General features: G+C 42.1%; 2 protein-coding genes across 5 annotated transcripts in view; one reads left to right on the forward strand and one right to left on the reverse strand.

Moving 5' to 3' along the window:
- Nucleotides 1-3,303, forward strand: part of ACSBG1 (acyl-CoA synthetase bubblegum family member 1) — a 71,671-nt gene extending 68,368 nt beyond the window's left edge. For all 4 annotated transcript variants that reach the window (XM_083183473.1, XM_083183474.1, XM_083183475.1 and 1 more), the window contains 5 exons: nt 56-289; nt 1,009-1,226; nt 2,341-2,480; nt 2,554-2,800; nt 2,967-3,303. In XM_083183473.1, the coding sequence (XP_083039599.1) occupies nt 56-289; nt 1,009-1,226; nt 2,341-2,480; nt 2,554-2,800; nt 2,967-3,043 (916 nt within the window). In that variant the 3' untranslated portion in view covers nt 3,044-3,303. The remainder of the gene's footprint in view (nt 1-55; nt 290-1,008; nt 1,227-2,340; nt 2,481-2,553; nt 2,801-2,966) is intronic.
- A 1,038-nt stretch (nt 3,304-4,341) lies between these two features.
- The window catches only part of IDH3A (isocitrate dehydrogenase (NAD(+)) 3 catalytic subunit alpha), a 28,339-nt gene continuing 9,985 nt past the window's right edge, over nt 4,342-22,695 (reverse strand). The window contains exons 6-11 of the mRNA XM_083183477.1: nt 21,547-21,680; nt 20,273-20,375; nt 20,085-20,149; nt 8,707-8,791; nt 6,304-6,456; nt 4,342-6,105 (exon numbers count right to left, since the gene is read on the reverse strand). Of these exons, the coding sequence (XP_083039603.1) occupies nt 6,022-6,105; nt 6,304-6,456; nt 8,707-8,791; nt 20,085-20,149; nt 20,273-20,375; nt 21,547-21,680 (624 nt within the window). The 3' untranslated portion in view covers nt 4,342-6,021. The remainder of the gene's footprint in view (nt 6,106-6,303; nt 6,457-8,706; nt 8,792-20,084; nt 20,150-20,272; nt 20,376-21,546; nt 21,681-22,695) is intronic.

Below are 22,695 nucleotides of genomic sequence, written 5' to 3' on the forward strand. Positions count from 1 at the left end.
AATTGACAAGTGAATGTTTACTGAAAGATGTAATCAGTGGCTGTCGTGTTCTTAGTGGGGAACTGAAGATCTTTCTCCCAGCTGTGGCGGATTTATTGGTCTTGTCAAAAATCCGCAAGATGCTGGGATTTTCTCGCTGCCAGAAACATTTCTCGGGTGCTGCTCCAATCTCCACGGAAACACTGGAATTCTTTCTGGGTCTCAATATTACACTGTATGAAGCATATGGCATGAGTGAGACAACTGGACCACATGTTATGTCTGGACCTCACGCCCATCGCTTTCATTGGTAAGATTCCTATTTATATTGCTGTTAGATCCTTTTAGATAAAATTGCCTACTACTTTAGCAATGCACTTTTATTTGAGATAGTGCTGGCCATGCCCCACAGCGGAAAGAATGGGGGATCTTATCCTACCTCGCAGGAGTACAATAGTAGGTCATACCCCCTAATTTTGGGCACGTGCCGATGTCCCTTCTCCTCTGCCTTCAGTGTTCGGCGGTATGTATGTGGAATATTGGACATTGTAGTGTGTGGCATATTGTGTCTGGGGCATTGCAGTATGTGGCATAATGTGTAAAGGGCATTTTTCGATTATTATGCAGATTTTTTTTTTTGTAGCTCTTCAGGCGGTTTATTATGTCTCGAGTAGCTCATACCCCAGACCACTGGTGTAAAGTATGCCCTACTTTGCTCTGACTGGGAATGCCACTTGTAGTCTGTTTTGGTTTCAATTGCAAAGGGCAATGGAATGTGTTGGCGTTATATCTATAAAGTGATGTGAAGTGATGTTAATAATAAAAAAATGTACTAACACAAGTCTGGTTCAAAAAACACATAACATTAAATAGCACCCATGAAGGGGATTAGAGTCTCACACTACTACAAGGGTCAGACATGCAGCAGTGTGTTCACAGAACCCTATCAAGCTGTGCGCTGCAGTAAAGCTTTGACAAGTTACATTATTTACTTCTGTACTTTATTCATGAAATAATTTCTTATTACAGTTGTGGTAAGGCTGTTCCTGGATGCCAAATGAAACTTGCCAACAAGGACTCAGATGGCAATGGAGAAATCTGTTTCTGGGGTCGGACGGTATTTATGGGTTACTTAAATATGGAGGACAAAACTAAAGACATTTTTGATGAGGAAGGGTGGTTACACTCAGGAGACATTGGGAAGATGGATGCTGAAGGCTTTCTACAGGTGACGGGTAGACTCAAAGGTACAGTCCTTTTAAAGGTCGGACAGACTTTCAGTGAATAGATAGAGTATCTGGCTTAAGAAAGTTAGAAGTGGTGCAAGTGACTCTGGGGTAGATTTATTAAGCTCAGTGAAGTGGTAAAGTGTCTGGTTTTTATTACCAGCCAATCAGCTCCTACCTGTCATTTTTCAAACCAAGCCTGTAACTTCAGTTAGGAGCCGATTGGCCGGTGATAAAAAAAAAAAAAAAACTATCACTTCACCGTGCTTAATAAATCTGCACCTCTGGGAGATTTACAGTATCAAAGCTTGGAGAGAGATAAAATGCCGGCCAATCAACTCCTTTCATTTATAAAACACAGCCCGTAACATGGCAGTTAAAAGCGGATTAGTTTGTACTTTCTTCTTTATCACTGTCCAAGCTTTGATAAATCTAATGCTGCTTTTCCCACTGCCTAAATGGGTAATTACCAGTTATTTGTAACGGTAAATTGCTGTTTAAATACTGTTTTCACATTCACATTGTACCCGTTTAAACCACAAAGCAACCCATTTAAAGCCATTGTAAACATAGGCTGTCATATAAATGGACTTTTCTTGCCCCACTGTACAGTCATCACATGCAAGGAAGCCAATCATGTTCCTAACCTTTATTATTATTACTAAATACCGTTTAAGAGCCTTTCCCACTGGCAAAAAAACAGCTCTTAAATGGGTAAAACTCTGCTTTATACCCGTTTAACAAATACCAGTATTTGTTAAAGGGGTAAAGTAACCTGGAGCATTCCCACTGCAGCTCTACCCGTTTACCATTTATGAGCTGCAGGGGGAAAGGGGTATAACACACATTAATCAAATGAGTTAAAATTATTTTTTCATTACACTGCTGCAAGTTTCTTTACATAAATATTGACTACTAGTAAGCCTGCAGGAAGCAAAAGCTTGGAAAGCTAGTCTGCTACCTTCTGTGTGCATGTGTGAGAAAGATGTAATTTCACACTCTGCCAGCAGATGGCAGTGTTTCGAAGACTCAAGGACACTAGACATATATATATATAGATGATGTCATGGATTAAATCTAAAATATTACCCAGCATGATGTATGTTTACATATGAATTCTGCTTTGTCCAAGTAGAGCTGATAATCACTGCTGGTGGTGAGAATGTACCACCCATCCTCATAGAAGACGCTGTAAAGAGATCTATACCGATAGTGAGCAATGCAGTACTGATTGGAGATAGAAGGAAATTTCTGTCAATGCTTCTCACCCTCAAGGTATCATACTCCATCTAGCAGCTAAAGCTCGCCATTGATAGCATGCAGTACACCTTACAATTCTTCTCACCAGAGCACTGTGGACCCAGACACTTTGGAGCCAATGGATCACTTGACCCAGGAAGCGATACGGTTTTGTCAGGAAGCTGGCAGTAAGGCCAAAACAGTGTCTGAGATTGTGGTGCAGAAGGACCAGCCAGTGCACAGAGCTATTCAGGAAGGTATAGACAAGGTCAACAGAAAAGCAGTGTCAAATGCCCAGTGTATACAGAAATGGGCAATCCTGGCCAAGGATTTCACAATAAATGGAGGCGAAATGGGTGAGAACATACATTTGCCAAGTAACATTATCCTGTTCTTTCTCCAAATGATGTCTATTACTGGTTTTTATGTTAAGACTCACAGATGACAGAAATGCATTGTATATTATTGTGGATAAACCTAACTGTGCCAGCTTTCTCATGGAGGCGTTTCCATTTATTTTAGGTCCAACAATGAAAATAAAGCGGCATGTTATCTTGGAAAAGTATGGAGACGTGGTGGAGGCATTTTATGCAATATAACAGGGAAGGTGCAGCGTCACTAGGGTGCTGAATTCCTGCCATTCCTTCGGAGTCCACAATCAGCCTATAACAAGGTTAGCAAGTATAATCATCCTCATCAACTCATCTATCAAGAAATAGAACTTTAACTATGTTCAAAACTGCACACTGCTGGAATAAAATGTGCACCTACTGTTTAATAAAAACACAGAAATATCTGGTAGAATCATGTAAACTAAATCTGTTAGACAAAAACCCTAATAATAAAAGGCAAAGAAAATATGTGTCCTGTCTTACTAAAACAACAAAACTGCTTTACATTCCAATCCAGGATTCAAACAGAACAGCCTTAAAGTAACTACCAAACTTTCGATATCTACTGTAGGTCTTCTCAAGACAAAGGAATACAAAAAGAATGGATTTTTAAAAAGCATTGCAGTTGATAGAGCTGAAAAACCATGAGCCATATGAGGGGTGTGGTACCATGGCCCGACAATCAGGATTTCAGCGGTCAGAATACAGACATCGAAATCCTGACCACCAGTACTCAGACAGGTGGTGAGTGGAAAGACACTTGTGAGCTCGGTGGCTTACTGTGCTTGCCACAGGTTCTGTTCTCCCTTTATGGGGGTCGTGAAACCCCAAAAGGGAGAATAGTCCCGGTCAGTCAGAATCCCGAATGTTGGGGATTTGAACAGTCAGGATTCCGATGTTGGTATACTAACAGTCGGATCCAGACTGTCTGTCCGTCATTCGATATGAGGGGTGTTTATATTTGCATGCTGTACTGGGGGGGGGGGGGGGGGGTTAACATTCTGCACCTGTGTTGTAGGACTCATCAATTTTCTTATACACTATACCTCAAAATAAAACTGCAGCCATAACACACACACACATTGAAGTACTATTCTAAAAAGTTTTTATGTGAACATACACATTGGGGCAGATGTATTAAGAATTAACGAGAAATAAATGCAAGGGTGATAAAGAGAGAAACATCCAGCCAATCAGCTCCTTACTGACTTTTTTCAAACACAGCCTGTAACGTGGCAGTTAGGAGCCGATTGGCTGGACATTTATCTCTCTTTATCACCCTTGCATTTATCTCTTGTTAAGGCTTAATACATCTGCCCCATAATGTGTAAAAAGAATGCCGGTAATTTTTTTTTTTCTTTAAAGACTATTTTTGTTTACCCTGGACACCTACTAGTAGGTGTGCAGTAAGTAGATATCATTATTATGTTGAAAAATGTTTTAACATGCTTTATTTAAAATTCAAAATGATATTTAATGGAAAAGTAGTAGTCAGACATGTCCACTGCACTAGAAATGGTTTTATTTACTTCACATACATCTGTAGCAAAACCCAAGCGGTTTATACATAATGCCTAGCCACAAAGCAGAGTCTGCAAATGTAAAGAATAACTGTAAACCCCGCTTCTTACGCTCATCACAAGCAGCGTACTTTTCACTAGTTAGCATACATTCAGATACCTCTTTGGAACACATTACACATTTAATAATTATGCATAAAAAAAAGTGCAATAGAAACGCAGATCAGCAAATAGTTCACAGGAAGTACAGATTGGGTACTTGTGTATTATCACGGCAGCGATGGGACCCGATTTTCGGGTCCAAAGACCCGCACTGTACAATAAAATATTGCATCGCATGCCATTAAAATAGCATGCAATGCGATTTTAAATTGTACAAGCACCCTGATGGGGGATTACTATATTAAATGCACCCCCATTGTTAACGCCACCCTGAAGCGTAGCGAGCAGAGCGAGCCCGCGAGGGGCGGCGGTACGCGTCCTCCAACCTTTTCATACCCCCACTATCCACGTCGGCATGGAGTTGATTTTAGATAGTGTGGCGAGCGCAGCGAGCCCTGCGAGGGGACGCGGATTACATGTTAAGTAATCCGCGTGTGCTCTCCACGCTTCGGGCTCGGTGGCTCGCCACACTATCTAAAACCAGCTCCACGCCGACGTGGATAGTGGGGGTATGAAAAGGTCGGAGGACGCGTACCGCCGCCACTCCCCACGCTTCGGGTTGACGTTGATAGTGGGGGTGGCGTTAATAATGGGGGTGCATTTAACATAGTAATCACCCATCAGGATGCCTGTACAATTAAAAATCGTGTCAAATCGATGCCGTACGATAGAAATCTTGGGCGCCGTGATAATACACAAGTACCACAGATTGTATTCACTCACAGAATTATAATAAATAAAGTTTCTGAAATGAAAATTAAGGCAAGACAAGACATTGATATGGGAGACCTCTGATTTGGACTGTGCTTTTTCTCACAATGGAAAAATGTGCTGCAGCACCCTCTGGTGGTGGAATCAGTAATGAGAGCAGTGACATACTGTACTGAGTGTCACTCTAGAATAAGAGTAGTTTTGATGTTACATTAGATGATACATAAATGGATGTAAAATTAAACTGGACACATACACTAATATATATATTAGATATATGGTTCTATGAAATAAGACGATTGAGTGAAGCCATGCAGCAGGAGTAATATAATGCAGGTTACATATAATTCTGGGATCCGCCAACTTTGATATTTTGACACACTTCCAAGTATTTCAGGGTATGATACAGTGGATTTACCTACATAAATGTATTCTATCGCTGCAGGCATCCAATAAAGCACTCAGCTGGTCAGTAACATTCATGAAGAACTCCGATAACTTGATTATTAGGTCAGTCAATGTTAATCCCACATATTCTCTATTTGATAAACAAGGAAAGTGAGATGCAGGTATAAAGTCTCTCATTCTCATCTGATTTGTAGATTTGCTGTAGTCAACTCATTTCTGTTCCACATGGGGATATAATCGGAATTGTTTCACCATCAGAGAGATCTCCAGCACATTTCCCGCATTTCTGTATATTCCATGCCTCGCGGTCAGAGAAAAGATTAGGTTGTGATGAATGGTGTCATGGTAGCATGTGCGTGTGACATCAGCTGGCCGGTGAGCAGTTTAGTCACTGTCCTGTATCCGACCGCAAATCTCATTTGTAAAATCCGAGCACTTGGAGTTTCCGCCTAAGTCTTTAGTAAGAGTCTGAGGGGAAATAAAAAGCTTAGAAATCATACAGCAAGGTATAGAGGGGAACATTTTTTTTTTAATAAGAGTAATAATACATTTAAGTGATTTACTAAAAAATTGTTTTTAAATACTACTGTACATGACTGATATCAATGATCATATACCTTTCAACAACTACAGCATCACCCTCTCCCAAGTAACTATACCCCTCACCTTTCCAGATTTGATGGTGTTAAAGCACGCCGTCTCTATTTTACTGGCGTGTTCATGCAGCCCCATGTGCCGCAACATCAAGACAGCGCTCATCAGTAATGCAGTGGGATTAGCCAAGTCCTTCCCTGCAATATCCGGGGCAGTGCCGTGTACCTAAACATGGAATAGACTTGGTATGAATGGCTAAAAATGTATTTATTTTTTAATAGTCTTACTAAATACCAGAAATATAAATGAAAACACTACTGAAACAGTCAAAAGTGGCTATTTGTTTACTGGACTGTAATCATGCAGTTGCAACAAAATAATTACTACCATGTATTAAAATAATGTATATAATTCCAAGAATACATGGGTTTAAACTTCCTTTTGGTACTTTGTAGGCTAGTCACACCTCACCCATCAATAATGATACCCACCACACAAATAATGTCTTGGGTTTGTTTGATTTTTTTTTTTATATTTATACTGGAATACTAGGTTTCCTTACATAGCCATTAGTTTGCTTACATCTCCTCAACCGGTAAAAACAATCTACCAGAAACGGACAAAATGTTAATGTATTTTTTGCTTTATACCAGTTTCAATTAAACGAAAAAATGTGTAGAAATAATATGGCCGCACAAAAAAGCATAGCACATTGAAAAATATATATATTAGAATCCTTCAAGCGCTCCCTCAAAACCCACTTCTTCTGACTAGCCTATCTCTCCTCCTCCTAACCTCTTTTGCTCCTCCTATCCTGCCTACCCTACCCCTCCATCCTTCTCCACTTATCCTATTGTTTTTTGTTCGTCCACCCACCTCCTTTTAGTATGTTAACTCTTATGAGTAGGGCCCTCCTTCCTCACCCTACCTCTTCACCGTACCAGTGCTCCTGCCCTGTTCTTCCTCTACTTCATCTTCAGTCTCCTCGACAATTTCGACACCTACTTCAGAACTGATGCTGATTTTAGTTCTACCAGCTATACCCCTATTTATGCTGTATTTTATCAACACACCCTGTACGTTACCTTGTAATTTGTTTTTTGTTTTTCTATGTACGGCGCTGCGGACACTTTGTGAAAAACAGCGATCCTCACTGTTTAACCCGCTCGCCGGCCACTTGTCCTATTCAACGTTCCGAGGGAATCCTCGCCGTCCTCCCCCAAACAGCGAAACCCGCGGCTAATGAAGCAAACCCGCTGCATTTAGCCGCAGGTTTCGCTGCCTCTGCAGCCACATTCGCTGTTTCCCCCTTGCTCCCAAAACGGAGCGAGGGGGAATCTACGAATTAGGGGGGTCAGTTGAATACAGTGGGGGCGAGCGGTGGGGGCGAGCAGGCAGCCCTGCTCGCCGTCACCGCTCGCCCTCGGCATTAAATACAGGCCAATAACTACTAAGGGGTCACATTATTTGAAATGAGTATGCATTTGTTTCAGTCAGGATGGAAGAGATACCTCCCCTATCCTTTAACTTAGGCGGGGCTAAGAACACTCAGTGTCAGTCCGAAAATACGCATCCGTCCGATTCAACTAGAATAAGGGCCATAGTTCAAGTGGCATCACGATTGACTTCTCCCTTCGGGGGGTTTTAACAAGTATAAATCTCAGCATATGAGATCACTCAATATGCTCATGACATTTAGTAATCTTAGAACATTTCTCTTTTCATAGGGCAAATATTGAGATAAGAAGAATTCAGCTGGATTCAATAATAGGGTTATGGTCCATTTTCCTTTTAACCACAAAATTTTTGGCTCAGACAGTCCTATGGTTCACACAAGAGGAAAAAAAATCAAATCATCCAGGTTTTAAGTATATCCATGCTTGTCCTCAGGTGACTAAATTTGTACCCCAGTCAATATGATTTAACCACCTGTGCTGAGCCATGGATATACTGAAAACCTTGACTGTTAGTGCTCATTTAAGGTCTGAGGGCCTTATTCTGTTTCACTCTCAGAGGCAAAGTCTGTCGAGTTGGACAAAACCATGTGCACTGCAGGGGGGCAGATGTAACATGTGCAGAGAGAATTCGATTTGGGTGAGTTATTTGATTTCTGTGCAGGGAATATACTGACTGCTTTATTTTTACACTGCAATATAGATCTCACTTTGAAGTAAAACCCCAACCAAATCTAACTCTCTCTGCCCCACCTGCAGTGCACATGGTTTTGAGAAGGAATTTGCCTCCGAGAGTGAACCAGTATATGGCCCTGAGTTTTGTACACCACTGATCTAGCGTAAAGCATGAAAACGGTTAAGGAATTGTCCACCGAGACTAATGAAACCAAGGATCCCAAAAAATAAACGATGTTAAATTAGATCATGTAAAACAAATAGCAAGTCCAGCTTAATCAGGAATTTGAGTGTACAGGCATTTTAGGTTCAAAATTATTATGAAACAAATGTAAGGTATATTTACCGACTCAAAGATGGCCACGCCATTAGCACCAATATTTCCACTTGGTGTTACCCCCAGACCTCCAATCAGACCAGCACACAGATCACTTTAAATGGAAAGAAGATCAAGAAAGGTGAGATCTTACCAACTTCTAGGACCATTAAATAGTGAGGAGTTAACTTCAAGTCCTTGTACATACAGGCATTATGTGACATAATTAAATGGTGTTCTTGTAACCTATTAAACAGGGCTGGGCAATTGCGGCCCTCCAGATGTTGATGAACTACACACCCCAGCATGCCTTGCATCAGTTTCAGCATGGCCACATAGCAAAACGAATGCAAAGCATCCTGGGATGTGTAGTTCATCAACATCTGGAGGGCCGCAATTGCCCAGCCCTGCTATTAAACATACAGACACTCAAAAAAGGCAAAGAGCATGATCACACACTCGCTTTGTATCAATTTAAAAGTTACCTGAAGCGTTTTAGAAATATTAAGCTTTGTTAAATACAGTTGCTCCCCCAACTTCTTATCCTCTGACATCTCCACCATCATCAATATCGCTATTAGCAGTCCACAATTATTATTAACAGTTTCTTATATAGCGCACACAGATTCCGCAGCGCTTTACAGAGAATATTTGAACATTCACATCAGTCCCTGCCCCAGTGGAGCTTACAATCTATATTCCATACCACACATATACACTCACAGACATTCTCGGGTTAATTTTTGTTGGGCGTCAATTAGCCTACCAGTATATTTTTGGATTGTGGGAGGAAACCGGAGTACCCGGAGGAAACCCACGCATGTACGGGGAGAATATACAAACTCCGCACAGTTAGAGCCATGGTGGGAATCGAACCCATGACCTCAGCGCTGTGAGGCAGTAATGTTAACCATTACACCATCTGTACTGCCACAATCTGCATGCTTTCAAACTCCTATCTCTAACCTCCTCTCAGCCTCTCCTACTCATAAGGAAGGCCACTGACTTGACCTTGTATTCACCAGGCTATGCTCAGGACCAGATGCACTAAGCTTCAAAAGTGATCATAGAGTGATAAACAACCAACCAATCAGCTCCTACCTGACATTTTCCAAACACAGTTTGACATGGCAGATAGGAAATGATTGGTTGGCTGTATCACTCTCCATTGTATAATTTTTGAAGTTTAGTGCATCTGGCCCGTAGCCTGATTTTAACACTCCCTTTCCTCTCTCTGATCACAATCTCATTACCCTCTCGCTCTCCCCCATTACCCCAAGCTCACTGACACTGAAATCATGCAAGCCTACTGTAACCTGCAGAAATACTAACACTATTAACTTTCCACCTCTCTGCAACAACAGCTCTCACCTATTTCTACATTTACCTCTCCTGACTCTGCTGTTTCTCACCTGTACCAGACTCTTGCAACAGCCCTTGATGAAGTGGCTCCAGCTGATCACTACACCCCATGCAGGTTCATGTAGTGTACACATCAGAACGATCATGATTGTGAGCAGATCGTGAGACGATGGTCGCACGATCTGTTGAAGCACACGATCTGCATACGATCCGATCACAATCTGTACCCAGTTGAAGGGATCTTTTATAAATCCTGACTGCGGCAGGTAAGATCTCCAAAACGACCAATTGACCAGCTGGGACATGCATCGGAATCTGATCTACAACATGCCGAAACATGCCCAATTTACATACAATCGGTCGAAATTACATTGAAATTGATGGGATTGAGGCCAAATCGTTCTGGTGTGTACCCAGCATTAGATGCCAGCCGTGGCACATCAAATTACAAAACAACTACAAAATCAGTCACAAAGTAGAATGCCAGTGGCACAAATCTCGAAATCTGAGTGATTTCCTCACATAAGACTGTCTACCACTCCTACCGCAAAGCTTTGTACACTGCCAAACAAACATACTTCCAATCTCTCATCTCTTCTCATGCCACCAACCCTAAGCGACTTTATAACACATTTAAGTCTCTTCTGTACCCTTCCCCCTCCTCCACCACCGGCTACCATCAGTGCACAAGAACTTGCCTCCTACTTTAAGGACAAGATTGTTAAAATTCTAGAAAAAATGGTATGCTCAATACTCAATTCTCCACCTGAACCCTCTGGCATGTTCTCCTCATTTGAGCCCACAAAAGAAAGTATCCACACTCTTGTTTATCCTACTACTCCACTACCTTTCCTCTTGATCCTATACCTGAACAAGTCTTTAAAACTATCTGTGCTTATCCCAGCCTTAAATAAAATCTACAATCTCTCTTTTGCTACTGGTAGTTTCTTCTCTGCTCAAACATGCAGTGATTACTCCCATTCTGAAAAAACACAATTCTGACCCTAACTCGCTCTAACTACCATCCTATCTCTCAGCTCCCATGCCTCTCCAAGCTACTCGAGAGACTTGTCTACTCTCGACTCACACACTTTAACTCTCACAACCTATTAGAGCCACGTCAGTCAGGCTTTCGTTCCCAACACTACACAGAGCCAGCACTGACTAAAGTGGTGAATGATCTGGTTATTGCTAAGTCTAAAGGCCTTTTCTCACTACACTACACTCAGTAGGTCTTAATGATCCAGCCCTTTCCTGGTTCTCATCTTACTTATATAAATCGCTCTTTCAGTGTTCGCTTCTCTGACTCCACCTCCTCTTCACTAAAGGCCCCCATACACTATGCGATTTTCTGCCGATTTCGGCCCTTTGGGCCCATAAATCGGGTGAAATCGGCCCAAAATCGCATGTGTTTGACATCTGATGCGCGGTCCCGCGCGCATCGGATCACGGCATCGGACCTACAGAACATAAGATATATCGGAATCTGAGCCATCATGGGTGCTTTTTAGCACCCACGATGTTCAGATCCGATATATATCTTTATATACAGCCCCCCCCCTCCGCGCATTGACGGCTCCCGGCAGAGGTAGTGCAGACGGGGACCGCAGGCGTTGCAGAGCAGAGACTGTCGGCGCGGCGGGAGAATAGGAAAGAAACCTATTCAAAAGACCAGGCGGCCGCTGATTGGCTGAGCTCTCAGCCAATCAGCAGCCGCCCAGTCTTTTGAATAAGATTTCTTTCTATTCTCCCGCCGCGACGAAAGTCTCTGCTCTGCGACGCCTGCGGTTCTTGCCTGCACTACCTCCGCAGGGAGCCGTCAATGCGCGGGGGGGGGGGTGCTGCGGGGGACACAGAGTTGACAGTAACAGGCCTGGGCAGGAAAAGCTGTCAGCGCTGGGAAAAAAAAAAGCCGATACAATGAATGGGCAGCCTGTGATTGGCTGAGCGCTCTCTCAGCCAATTGCTGACTGGCTGAGAGAGCGCTCAGCCAATCACAGGCTGCCTATTCATTGTATGGGCTTTTTTTTCCAGCACTGACAGCTCCCGCCTCCCCCTGCCCGGCTCTGTCACTGTCCCCCGCAGCGCCCCCCACCAGCAGCCCTGTTCTGCAGCCCCCCCTGCTCCCCGGGTTTACATGCGATAAAGCGAGACGATTTATCACATGTAAAAAATGGCACATCAAGTGCCAATCTTATCAAGCTCCCCCGGGGAGCTGCCGGGGAAGCTCAGGGGCGACTTGTCCTCAGTGTATGGGGGGGCCTTAACTCTGTCAGAGCTCCACAAGGCTCAGTTTTAGGTCCTCTACTTTTCTCAATATATACCTCATCTCTTGGCAAACTAAAGGTGCCCATACACTAGTAAGATTTATCTTCAGATCTGGCTGGAACAAAAACATGGTTATGGATAAGTGACAGTTTGTCAGTTTCCAGAATTTCCAAGCAAATGGTCAACTTTCATTTGCTCTCATCCATAACCATGTTTTTGTTCCAACCAGCATGATCTGAAGATAAATCTGCATGTGTATGGCCACCTTAACACAGATTTCACACAGCAGTGGCCGAATAAACTGGTAATTACCTGGCTCTTCAAGCGCCAGGTTAAAATCGGCCGTCGCGGTCAGACACAGGAGAGGAAATCTCAGGGTCTAAAATTTATAGAGATTTCCTCTATTACACAGGTTTTTCACCTGTGTGAAAGGGTCGATGCGCATCTTAAACTCTGGGCCTCCTACCCTGGTCTTTTGCAGGGTCGGAGACGTGGATTTTAAGATCCGGATTGATCCTTTCACACAGAAAAAGGACCGTGTATTTAATGAAATTCCTGGGTCACCTAGGAATTTAATTTTCTGTGAGAAAGGGGTATGAATCAGCTCGTTCGGATTTCATTATCACTTGTATGTGGACGATACGCAAAACTCGCTCTCAACCCCAGAGTTGTCACCAGTGGTGTTGGGCCAAGTCTCTGAATGCCTCTCTGCCATCTCATCTTAGATGTCTTCTCGCCACCTCAAACTCAACATTTAAAAACTGGAATAAATTATATTCCCACCAGACAAGAGCAATTAATATCCTGATATTTTTATAACTTGACAACTCCACAATCTACCCTACCCCACAAGCTCGCTGCCTAGGGGTCACCCTCGACTCTGAACTGTCTCTTGTTCCCCACATTCAATCTGTCTGCAAATCAAGTTACATGCATCTAAAAAACATATCCAAAATACGACCCTATCCTACACAAGACACTGCTAAATATTCCGCATTGATTACTGCAATGGTCTCTTTTCTGGTCTTCCCAAGATCAGACTCTCACCACTGCAATCCATTTTTAATGCTGCTGCTAGGATGATCTTCCTAGCAAGATGTTTATCATCTGCTGACCCGCTCTGCCAGTCCCTCCATTGGTTGCCAGTATTTGACCGTATTTAATACAAAATACGTCTACTCACACAAAAGCTATTATTAACCATTCTATACCAACTTATATCTCTTTACTGATCTCTAAATATCTGCCAATTCGACCACTCCGCTCTGCACAAAATCTGCGTCTGTCTTCTGCACAGATTACTAGCTCTCATTCACTATAACAGGACTTTCATCAGGCTTCCCCGCCCTATGGAATGCCCTTCCACGCACAATAAGATGCTCTACCAGCCTCAAAACTTTCAAGCGTTTCCTGAAAACTCACCTCTTCAGGCAAGCCTATCATATTTATGTACCACTAACATAACCCTCTGAGGCACTTATGTATTATATAGCTTCCCTTCTGTACTTGCAACAAGGTGGGACTGCTATGCTATTACTGGTTCATAAGAAATGGGGAAAAGGGGAAGTGGAATTTGTTCCGCACTGAATTCCTTTTGTACGCCTAATATTAATAAATTTTATATCTGCTTCCTCTCTATATTAATATATTTTTAGATAGAAATGTTTTTAGATCGCTGTTTCAAAAATGGGGGTGGTGCTACCCGTCTCCTATCGTTAGATAGCATGTATGAAAAAAAGAAGAGAAGTGGAGACTATGTGGGTGCACACGGCAGATAATTGTATTAGGCGTCCAACTGATATGACTCACTTAAAATTTAACTTTTATTACTATTAAATTAAAAAAGGAGATGTGCTAATTACATCTTCTCATTAGAATGATAGTGTGTGAATAAAGATAAGAAAAAGTGGTTTAAAAATATCGTGATATAGATGTTCTGTTTTGAATGAGGTTGACTAGCTTTTGGTATTTCTTCGTGTGAAATGTATCAATTAATCACACTATATCCCCTTAATTCTGGGGGACTATCTCGTTGTGAATTTTATTTATAATATTAAATGGCGCTGTTAATACGTCTCAGTGCGTTGGAGTTTGCTGAGGGCACACCAAAAATTGTGTTGAGGGCACACTTCACTTTTTTTAGTTCATAGACTGTGTGTGGGTATTAGACCTTACAGATAGTGATATTTATTGAACTGGTCCACTTGTTGGACGTGTGGTTAGGTCTCTCGATTCTATGCACTACTTAGTCATGGGATGGTGGTACACTTCATTCCTAGGCTCTTATACTGTCAATAGATTTTACACAGTGCAGATGATGATTTTTAATAAAATAATCTGCTTCTTGAGCGTGCGGTTGGATGTGATACACACACCATCCAATCTAGAAATATGAATTCCTGCAGATTTACTCTGTCAGTTCCACAGTTCCACACTTTCACAGTTATCCATGTCAGACATAGGTAATATTCTTATGTTTTATGTGGTCCTCATAACATGTACAATTCTGATATACAGTATTACTTCGTGTTATTGTGGCAACTGCTACTTTCCTGTGTGTTTGTTGGTGTGCCTCTAATAAGCGATCTCTAGTGATAGTGCGCTATCACAGACTTATGTGCCTTATTGCGAGCAAACAATAAATGATATTCCGCTGTATATATCTGCCGCTCTCTTATTGTATTTTCAGTTAGCAACCACTGATTCCCCTGAATGGGGGTACATTGTTACAGGTTAAATATATTTCCTGTGACCATTAACGTATAATGCTGTGCCGTTTTTTACACTGTTTTGCATTAGTGGTTACTACTGTGATTCCCCATGCCTATGATCTCCTAGGTCAATGGGGATACATTGTTGCGGTTAGGTATTGAATTTTGTAGCAAGCCTTAATCACTTTTATGCTGCCCGTGTGTTCTCAGCGTTTAGCTGTAATAGCCGCTTGTTATATATCTGACAAATAGCGGTCACTAGCTCCCTGGACTGGGGGTACACTCTTTTACACTATGTAGTTATATTATAACATTAGGCAACCATCAATCTGTGTCGGCGCGTGTATGTGCATACCCGCTGCCCGCTTCTGCCGGCACTGGTGCTGCGGTGCCTTTAATCAGAATTATGTTGCCCGTGTACTTTCAGTGTTGTACACCATACAGTTATGTTTAAACATTTAGGCAGACGTCAGTTTGTATCGGCGCCGTATATGGCCACCGTTCGGCAAGTGTATAAACACACACGCTGCCCGCTTCTGCTAGCCCTAGTACTGCGGTGTCTATTAACCACTGTTATGCTGCCCGTGTGCTTTTCAGTGTTTATTATTGTGGCCGTTTGTCATATATTCAACAGTTTGCAGTCGCTGACTCCCTGCGCTGGGGATACACTTCTTAGCAGTGTGTAATTATTTTTTAATGCTCAGGCAGACATTAGTCTGTATTAGCGTTATGTACAGCCGCCATTCAGCATGTGTGTAGAAGCACACGCTGCCCGCTTTTACCGACGCTGGTGCTGCGGTGTCAGCGCGCGTGTCTCTATCACACTTGCTTATGCTCACAATATTTCAAGGTAGTCAATACATTTTAACATTCATTGGGTACATTCCTAAATTTTTGTTTAGAACTAATCTATATCACGCAAGTGTGATAGAGACACGCGCGCTGACACCGCAGCACCAGCGTCGGTAAAAGCGGGCAGCGTGTGCTTCTACACACATGCTGAATGGCGGCTGTACATAACGCTAATACAGACTAATGTCTGCCTGAGCATTAAAAAATAATTACACACTGCTAAGAAGTGTATCCCCAGCGCAGGGAGTCAGCGACTGCAAACTGTTGAATATATGACAAACGGCCACAATAATAAACACTGAAAAGCACACGGGCAGCATAACAGTGGTTAATAGACACCGCAGTACTAGGGCTAGCAGAAGCGGGCAGCGTGTGTGTTTATACACTTGCCGAACGGTGGCCATATACGGCGCCGATACAAACTGACGTCTGCCTAAATGTTTAAACATAACTGTATGGTGTACAACACTGAAAGTACACGGGCAACATAATTCTGATTAAAGGCACCGCAGCACCAGTGCCGGCAGAAGTGGGCAGCGGGTATGCACATACACGCGCCGACACAGATTGATGGTTGCCTAATGTTATAATATAACTACATAGTGTAAAAGAGTGTACCCCCAGTCCAGGGAGCTAGTGACCGCTATTTGTCAGATATATAACAAGCGGCTATTACAGCTAAACGCTGAGAACACACGGGCAGCATAAAAGTGATTAAGGCTTGCTACAAAATTCAATACCTAACCGCAACAATGTATCCCCATTGACCTAGGAGATCATAGGCATGGGGAATCACAGTAGTAACCACTAATGCAAAACAGTGTAAAAAACGGCACAGCATTATACGTTAATGGTCACAGGAAATATATTTAACCTGTAACAATGTACCCCCATTCAGGGGAATCAGTGGTTGCTAACTGAAAATACAATAAGAGAGCGGCAGATATATACAGCGGAATATCATTTATTGTTTGCTCGCAATAAGGCACATAAGTCTGTGATAGCGCACTATCACTAGAGATCGCTTATTAGAGGCACACCAACAAACACACAGGAAAGTAGCAGTTGCCACAATAACATGAAGTAATACTGTATATCAGAATTGTACATGTTATGAGGACCACATAAAACATAAGAATATTACCTATGTCTGACATGGATAACTGTGAAAGTGTGGAACTGTGGAACTGACAGAGTAAATCTGCAGGAATTCATATTTCTAGATTGGATGGTGTGTGTATCACATCCAACCGCACGCTCAAGAAGCAGATTATTTTATTAAAAATCATCATCTGCACTGTGTAAAATCTATTGACAGTATAAGAGCCTAGGAATGAAGTGTACCACCATCCCATGACTAAGTAGTGCATAGAATCGAGAGACCTAACCACACGTCCAACAAGTGGACCAGTTCAATAAATATCACTATCTGTAAGGTCTAATACCCACACACAGTCTATGAACTAAAAAAAGTGAAGTGTGCCCTCAACACAATTTTTGGTGTGCCCTCAGCAAACTCCAACGCACTGAGACGTATTAACAGCGCCATTTAATATTATAAATAAAATTCACAACGAGATAGTCCCCCAGAATTAAGGGGATATAGTGTGATTAATTGATACATTTCACACGAAGAAATACCAAAAGCTAGTCAACCTCATTCAAAACAGAACATCTATATCACGATATTTTTAAACCACTTTTTCTTATCTTTATTCACACACTATCATTCTAATGAGAAGATGTAATTAGCACATCTCCTTTTTTAATTTAATAGTAATAAAAGTTAAATTTTAAGTGAGTCATATCAGTTGGACGCCTAATACAATTATCTGCCGTGTGCACCCACATAGTCTCCACTTCTCTTCTTTTTTTCATACATGCTATTACTGGTGCCTGTCCTCCTATGTCCCTATAGATTGTAAGCTTGCAGCAGGGCCCTCTTACCTCCAAGTCTGTCTGTTACCCAGTTTGTTTTATCACTGTCTACAATTGTAAAGTACAATGGAATCTGCTGCGCTATATAAGAAACTGTAAATAAATAAATAAATAAATAAATAAATAATGGTGTCCTAGTGGAACACCATTATTTATTTATTTACAATTGTGTTCTCTCATTGCTATATCTAAGCTTACAGCAGCATAGTGTACAAAGCCTGGATAACATACAAGGTTTTGTTGATAATTTACAAGGTTCTTTTCCATGGATATGAACACTTGGCGAGGAGTTTTAGTACAGCAGTATTAGGACTGGAATTATTACTCCTAGGCTGAAGAGCTGGACAGGACTATACCAGGTCACTAAAAAGCATCAAATCTCACACAGGCTGAACAGAAATTAAGCAGGCCAAAATGTACCATTAATTTCAGTCATTTAATGCATCCTACTTTCCTTGGCATCAGGCCAATGTGGTCTAAAACATAGGTAGAAACATCTGCTTTGTGTAGAAAGGAACCATCTTAAAGAGGAGAGGCAATACGATGGTATCTGCATCTTGCAGGACAGTACATGTTCCTCTCTACGCCTTGATGTCGACAAAGATTTCACAGGTTGGGAGTTTTCAAAAATTAAATATATCAAATATAAGCATAACCGGGCATTTTTGATGAGGGACGTGCTTAAGCACAATTGCTCGGCACACATCACGGGAGTCTCGCGATGCTTTGTGCTGAGCGATCCTGCTGAGCGTGGCTTTGATTATTTTTAATAGGCAAATCCTCACGATCTAGGTAAAGCCAGTGCAAACACTAGTTTTCCCTTCTGGCGATAGCAACAAGCGGGACCGCGCATCCCCATCGATGCAGGGCATACACTTGTGGATGGGATTTAAAATACACGGACCTGACTGTTTTGTTGGGACGCTTCTCTGAGCATTAGGATGATGCAACCACCCATTTTGCCCAAGATGGCTGCCTCACCTGGTGCCCTGTGAGGGTGGAATATAATGCCGACACCAACCCTGGATTATGCTTACTCAAGGTTCTTTTTTATATGTCTATGTGGCTTGTCTACTGCTGTATCAGCTTTGTTAGCAAAGCAAAAAAATCTTACAACTAGGCAAATCGTTTTGCCCTGCCGGTAGGGCTGGTGCAACTTTGCTGAAAAAATTTAGATTTTTGCGGTTTGTAAAGTGAAATCTAAATTTCAGTGTAGAAATAAAGCGGTCTTATATCTAGGCTACATGCAGAAGCAGACAGTATTTACCCTGCACAGAAACAATATAAATGCATTGGCTCCCCTTGCATTGCAACATTACCGAATCTTTCCCTATGTGCATTGTTTTTGATGTCTGTAAAGCTCATTGGGGCAGATGTATTCAGCCTGGAAAAGAAATAAACTGGAGATAAAGTGGAAGGAGATAACGCAGTCTTTTGACTGGTGTGTTACCACTTTATCTCCAGATTATCTGTTTTCCACGCTTAATACATCTATTTAAAATTATTATTAATATAAGAACATTAATACATAGTAGTGTGAAGTAATTAAGATAACAAAACATGCCTTAAAAGCAATGTAAAGTTTATTTAAACAAAAAAGATTAAAAAAAAAAAAAAAAAACTATACTTTTGACAAAGACAGCAATGTCAAGTAGTAATAAATAGGACATTAATCAATTAAGCAAATAATTCTTACTGTAACCTTTGGTATGGGTAAACATTTGCAGAGTGATATAGCCCACATTGTTAGCATTAACAATGAATAGTTGTAAATGCTGCTGCTGCCAGACAGAGGAAATACTATTAAAATAACACAAAATAAATGATCAGTAAGAAACTGAGGCTATTGCTTGTCCACATGAATGGGTAAATGCTAACAAAGTATACATTGATCTTCACGATTTCTAGAAGGAAACATGCAATGTGCAAGTGACCACAAGGAAAGGGTGCAAAGACCACCGATTTCATGCTTCCAGTGTAAACAAAAACACCAAAGGATCCCTTGTCAGCTATGTACTCACTCTGCATTATGTTTGGAATGCAAGGCAAAACTCTGCCTCAGGCACAGAGAAATGTCAAAATATTTCTCATAAAAGCATGTTTAGATGTGAAAACCCCAGAGCTACAGCTGGGGACCAACATAAAGGGAAAAAGAATGGTTACTAACACATACCACTGGGCTTGTTCTCACTAACTCTCATGCAACACAGGAAATGTTCCGACAGGTGACAGTCTGAATTACGTATGAAACTGCGTAAGGACAGTGAAAACACTAACCTCAAAATGTCACCATACAAGTTTGGCATAACAAGCACATCAAATTGTGTGGGATCCTGGACCATCTGTAGACAGACATAAAGAGTAAATGGTAAGCACTAGATGGACTGGCAGGTGTGGTGAACTGGGCAGATTAGTTTGTGTTACTAGAGGATGCAAGATCTTTTTGTATGAGGTTACCAACTTACATTGAGACACACGGTATCCAAATACATTTCATTAAACTTTATGTCTTTGTAGTTTTCAGCAACCTCTCTGCATTTCTTTAGGAAAAGCCCATCAGACATCCTCCTGAAAATATAGACAGTGAAATGATCACAGTATAAGCCATACAGATTACTGAATGCTCGGGAAACATGTACTTTGAGTTCACCTTAAATAGACTTTCCAGAACAGCGCACAACATAATGCTTAGTTTGCAAATGGTGTGTAAGTTGTTGGGTATCTTATATGGCATGGCTTGCCATCGATACTTCTGCTATTAAAATGGATTACAAAAAAAACCCCTCACACCTGATACCCAGCATCGGTGTAACACCAGCAAATGTTGTACTGGGGTGTGGTACAGGAGTCTGACAGTCAGGATCCCGAAATTCATTAGGCCGACCGGCCGGACCCAGACAGCATGGTGAGCCCAACTAAGCCCCAAGCAGGCTCGCTACGCTCGCCACGCTGTGGGCACGGTGGCTCTTGAGCCACCTATTCTATTCTCCCTCTATGGGGATCGTGGACCCCCACGAGGGAAAATAGCAGGTGGCCATCGGGAACCCGGCTGTCTGTGTTTTGACAGTCGGGATCCCGATGTCGGGTAAATGCCTGTCGGGATCCCATCCGGCACCCGTTGTACTGTACCTGGTATGCAAAAGGAAGTGCTCCAAGATGTGACCAAGAGGGGTTTATCTTAGGGACACCAATTCCTATGAAACTAACAGGGACAGGTTCAATAATTTTTGACAATATTAAATAAGCCCCTAAACATCTTGAACACTTTAAGACAGAGTAGGCTGTAAAATCTCACTCAATGAGTTGCGGGAATCCCATGCACTAATCCCTGGGAGGCATTTCCTTGCAGCCTCAGGGGCTGTGAGAAAAATCTGTGTCAAAATCATTTAACAAGCAGGAAGCCCCACTAAATTCCATATTTTACACAGAATCGGTGGATTTCCGCACGTTTACAGATATTTTACAGTGCAGTGAAAAGCTAATTGCCTTTGAAGCATGATCAATTAGCTGCGGGTACACTCTGCAGCGAATTGGATTTCCCCCTAAGTGTCTTTTTTATCTGGGTGTGCTTAAAGTGGACCTGTTAAAAGTGCATCTACTTAAAATGTATGATCCATATCATTCATTCAATAACTGATATATGAAAGGAAGTTACATTTCCAAGCACACCAACCTATTAATAGCATACATATGCATCAGCCCTAGAATTTTTTTATCTTTTACACAGATAAAAACTTACATGATATTAGCTTTGTGCACAGCGGTCACTGTGCTTCTTTGGTTGTTCCTTGCATACTCAAAGGCAAACTCTGCTATCCTGTGGCTGGCTTGCTCTGTTATCAGCTTAATGCTCTGCACTACTCCATCCACAATCTGCAAGACAATCACATCTAAGTATTCCTTGAAGAAAGTTTATGATTACCATTAACAAGAACACAATTTACACTACAAGTCCAATTATATTTTGAAGCCCAGATTAAGAAAGAAAATGAGAAATTAAGGATAAACCCCAACCACACATTGGATTATACATAGATACAGTGTGGCAGCCTATACAAATTTTGACATAGTAACGCTTCACTGGTAATCCCGAGAATTTTCCAGACTATGTCTTAATACCCAGACTGGCAAGCCCGGAAAATTCTCGGGATTGCCAGTGATCAGCGCTGTTGAGTTCATCCGCTGAACTCAGGCAGCTTCAGCTGCTGCCCGGCTCCCTCCCCTCTGCCGCTCCCCCGCTGTTACATTACAGCCTGCGGTGCCGGCTTATGACAAGCCAGGTCCAGCATGTAGGGACGGGGCGCCGGGCAGCAGCTGATTGACGGTTCAGCAACGCTGCCTGGACCCAGGGAGACAGTGCTTGGGCTTTTTTTAGGGAGCACTCCCAATAAAAAAAAAACTTGCCCAGTGTGGAGAGCTCCCTAAAAAAAAATAAAAAATACCACCACTGAAGGGGTTAAGCCCACAATCATTAGGATAATCATAGTCCTGACAACTAGAATTGTGAAGGCATTGCATTGACCAATGCTTGTGCTGGATGGTGAACAGAGTTTAAAGATCACCAATATCAGTCATCAATATAAAATTCTAAAAGAAAAATGAATAGATATATTAAAACAACCTCTGACCACTATGCTCTATAACGTTAGATAAACTCTAATAAATCTAAAGCCCCGTACACACGATGCGTTTCTAGCCAATATCGCCCGGGATATGGTGGCTGAGCGACCATATCTCAGTGTGCACGGTGCGACGGTAACCGGGGGCAAGCTCCCGCGACCAGCCCTGACGTGATCGCTAGTCACAGGAGCAGTGTCTTGTATTTGGACACTGGGCAATATGCTGGCTGAGCGATATATATCGTTCGGTGATAGTCGCTCAGCCAGCA

The sequence above is a fragment of the Crinia signifera genome, chromosome 4, assembly GCF_055691185.1.
Source record: "Crinia signifera chromosome 4, ASM5569118v1, whole genome shotgun sequence".
Classification (NCBI taxonomy): Eukaryota; Metazoa; Chordata; class Amphibia; order Anura; family Myobatrachidae; genus Crinia; species Crinia signifera.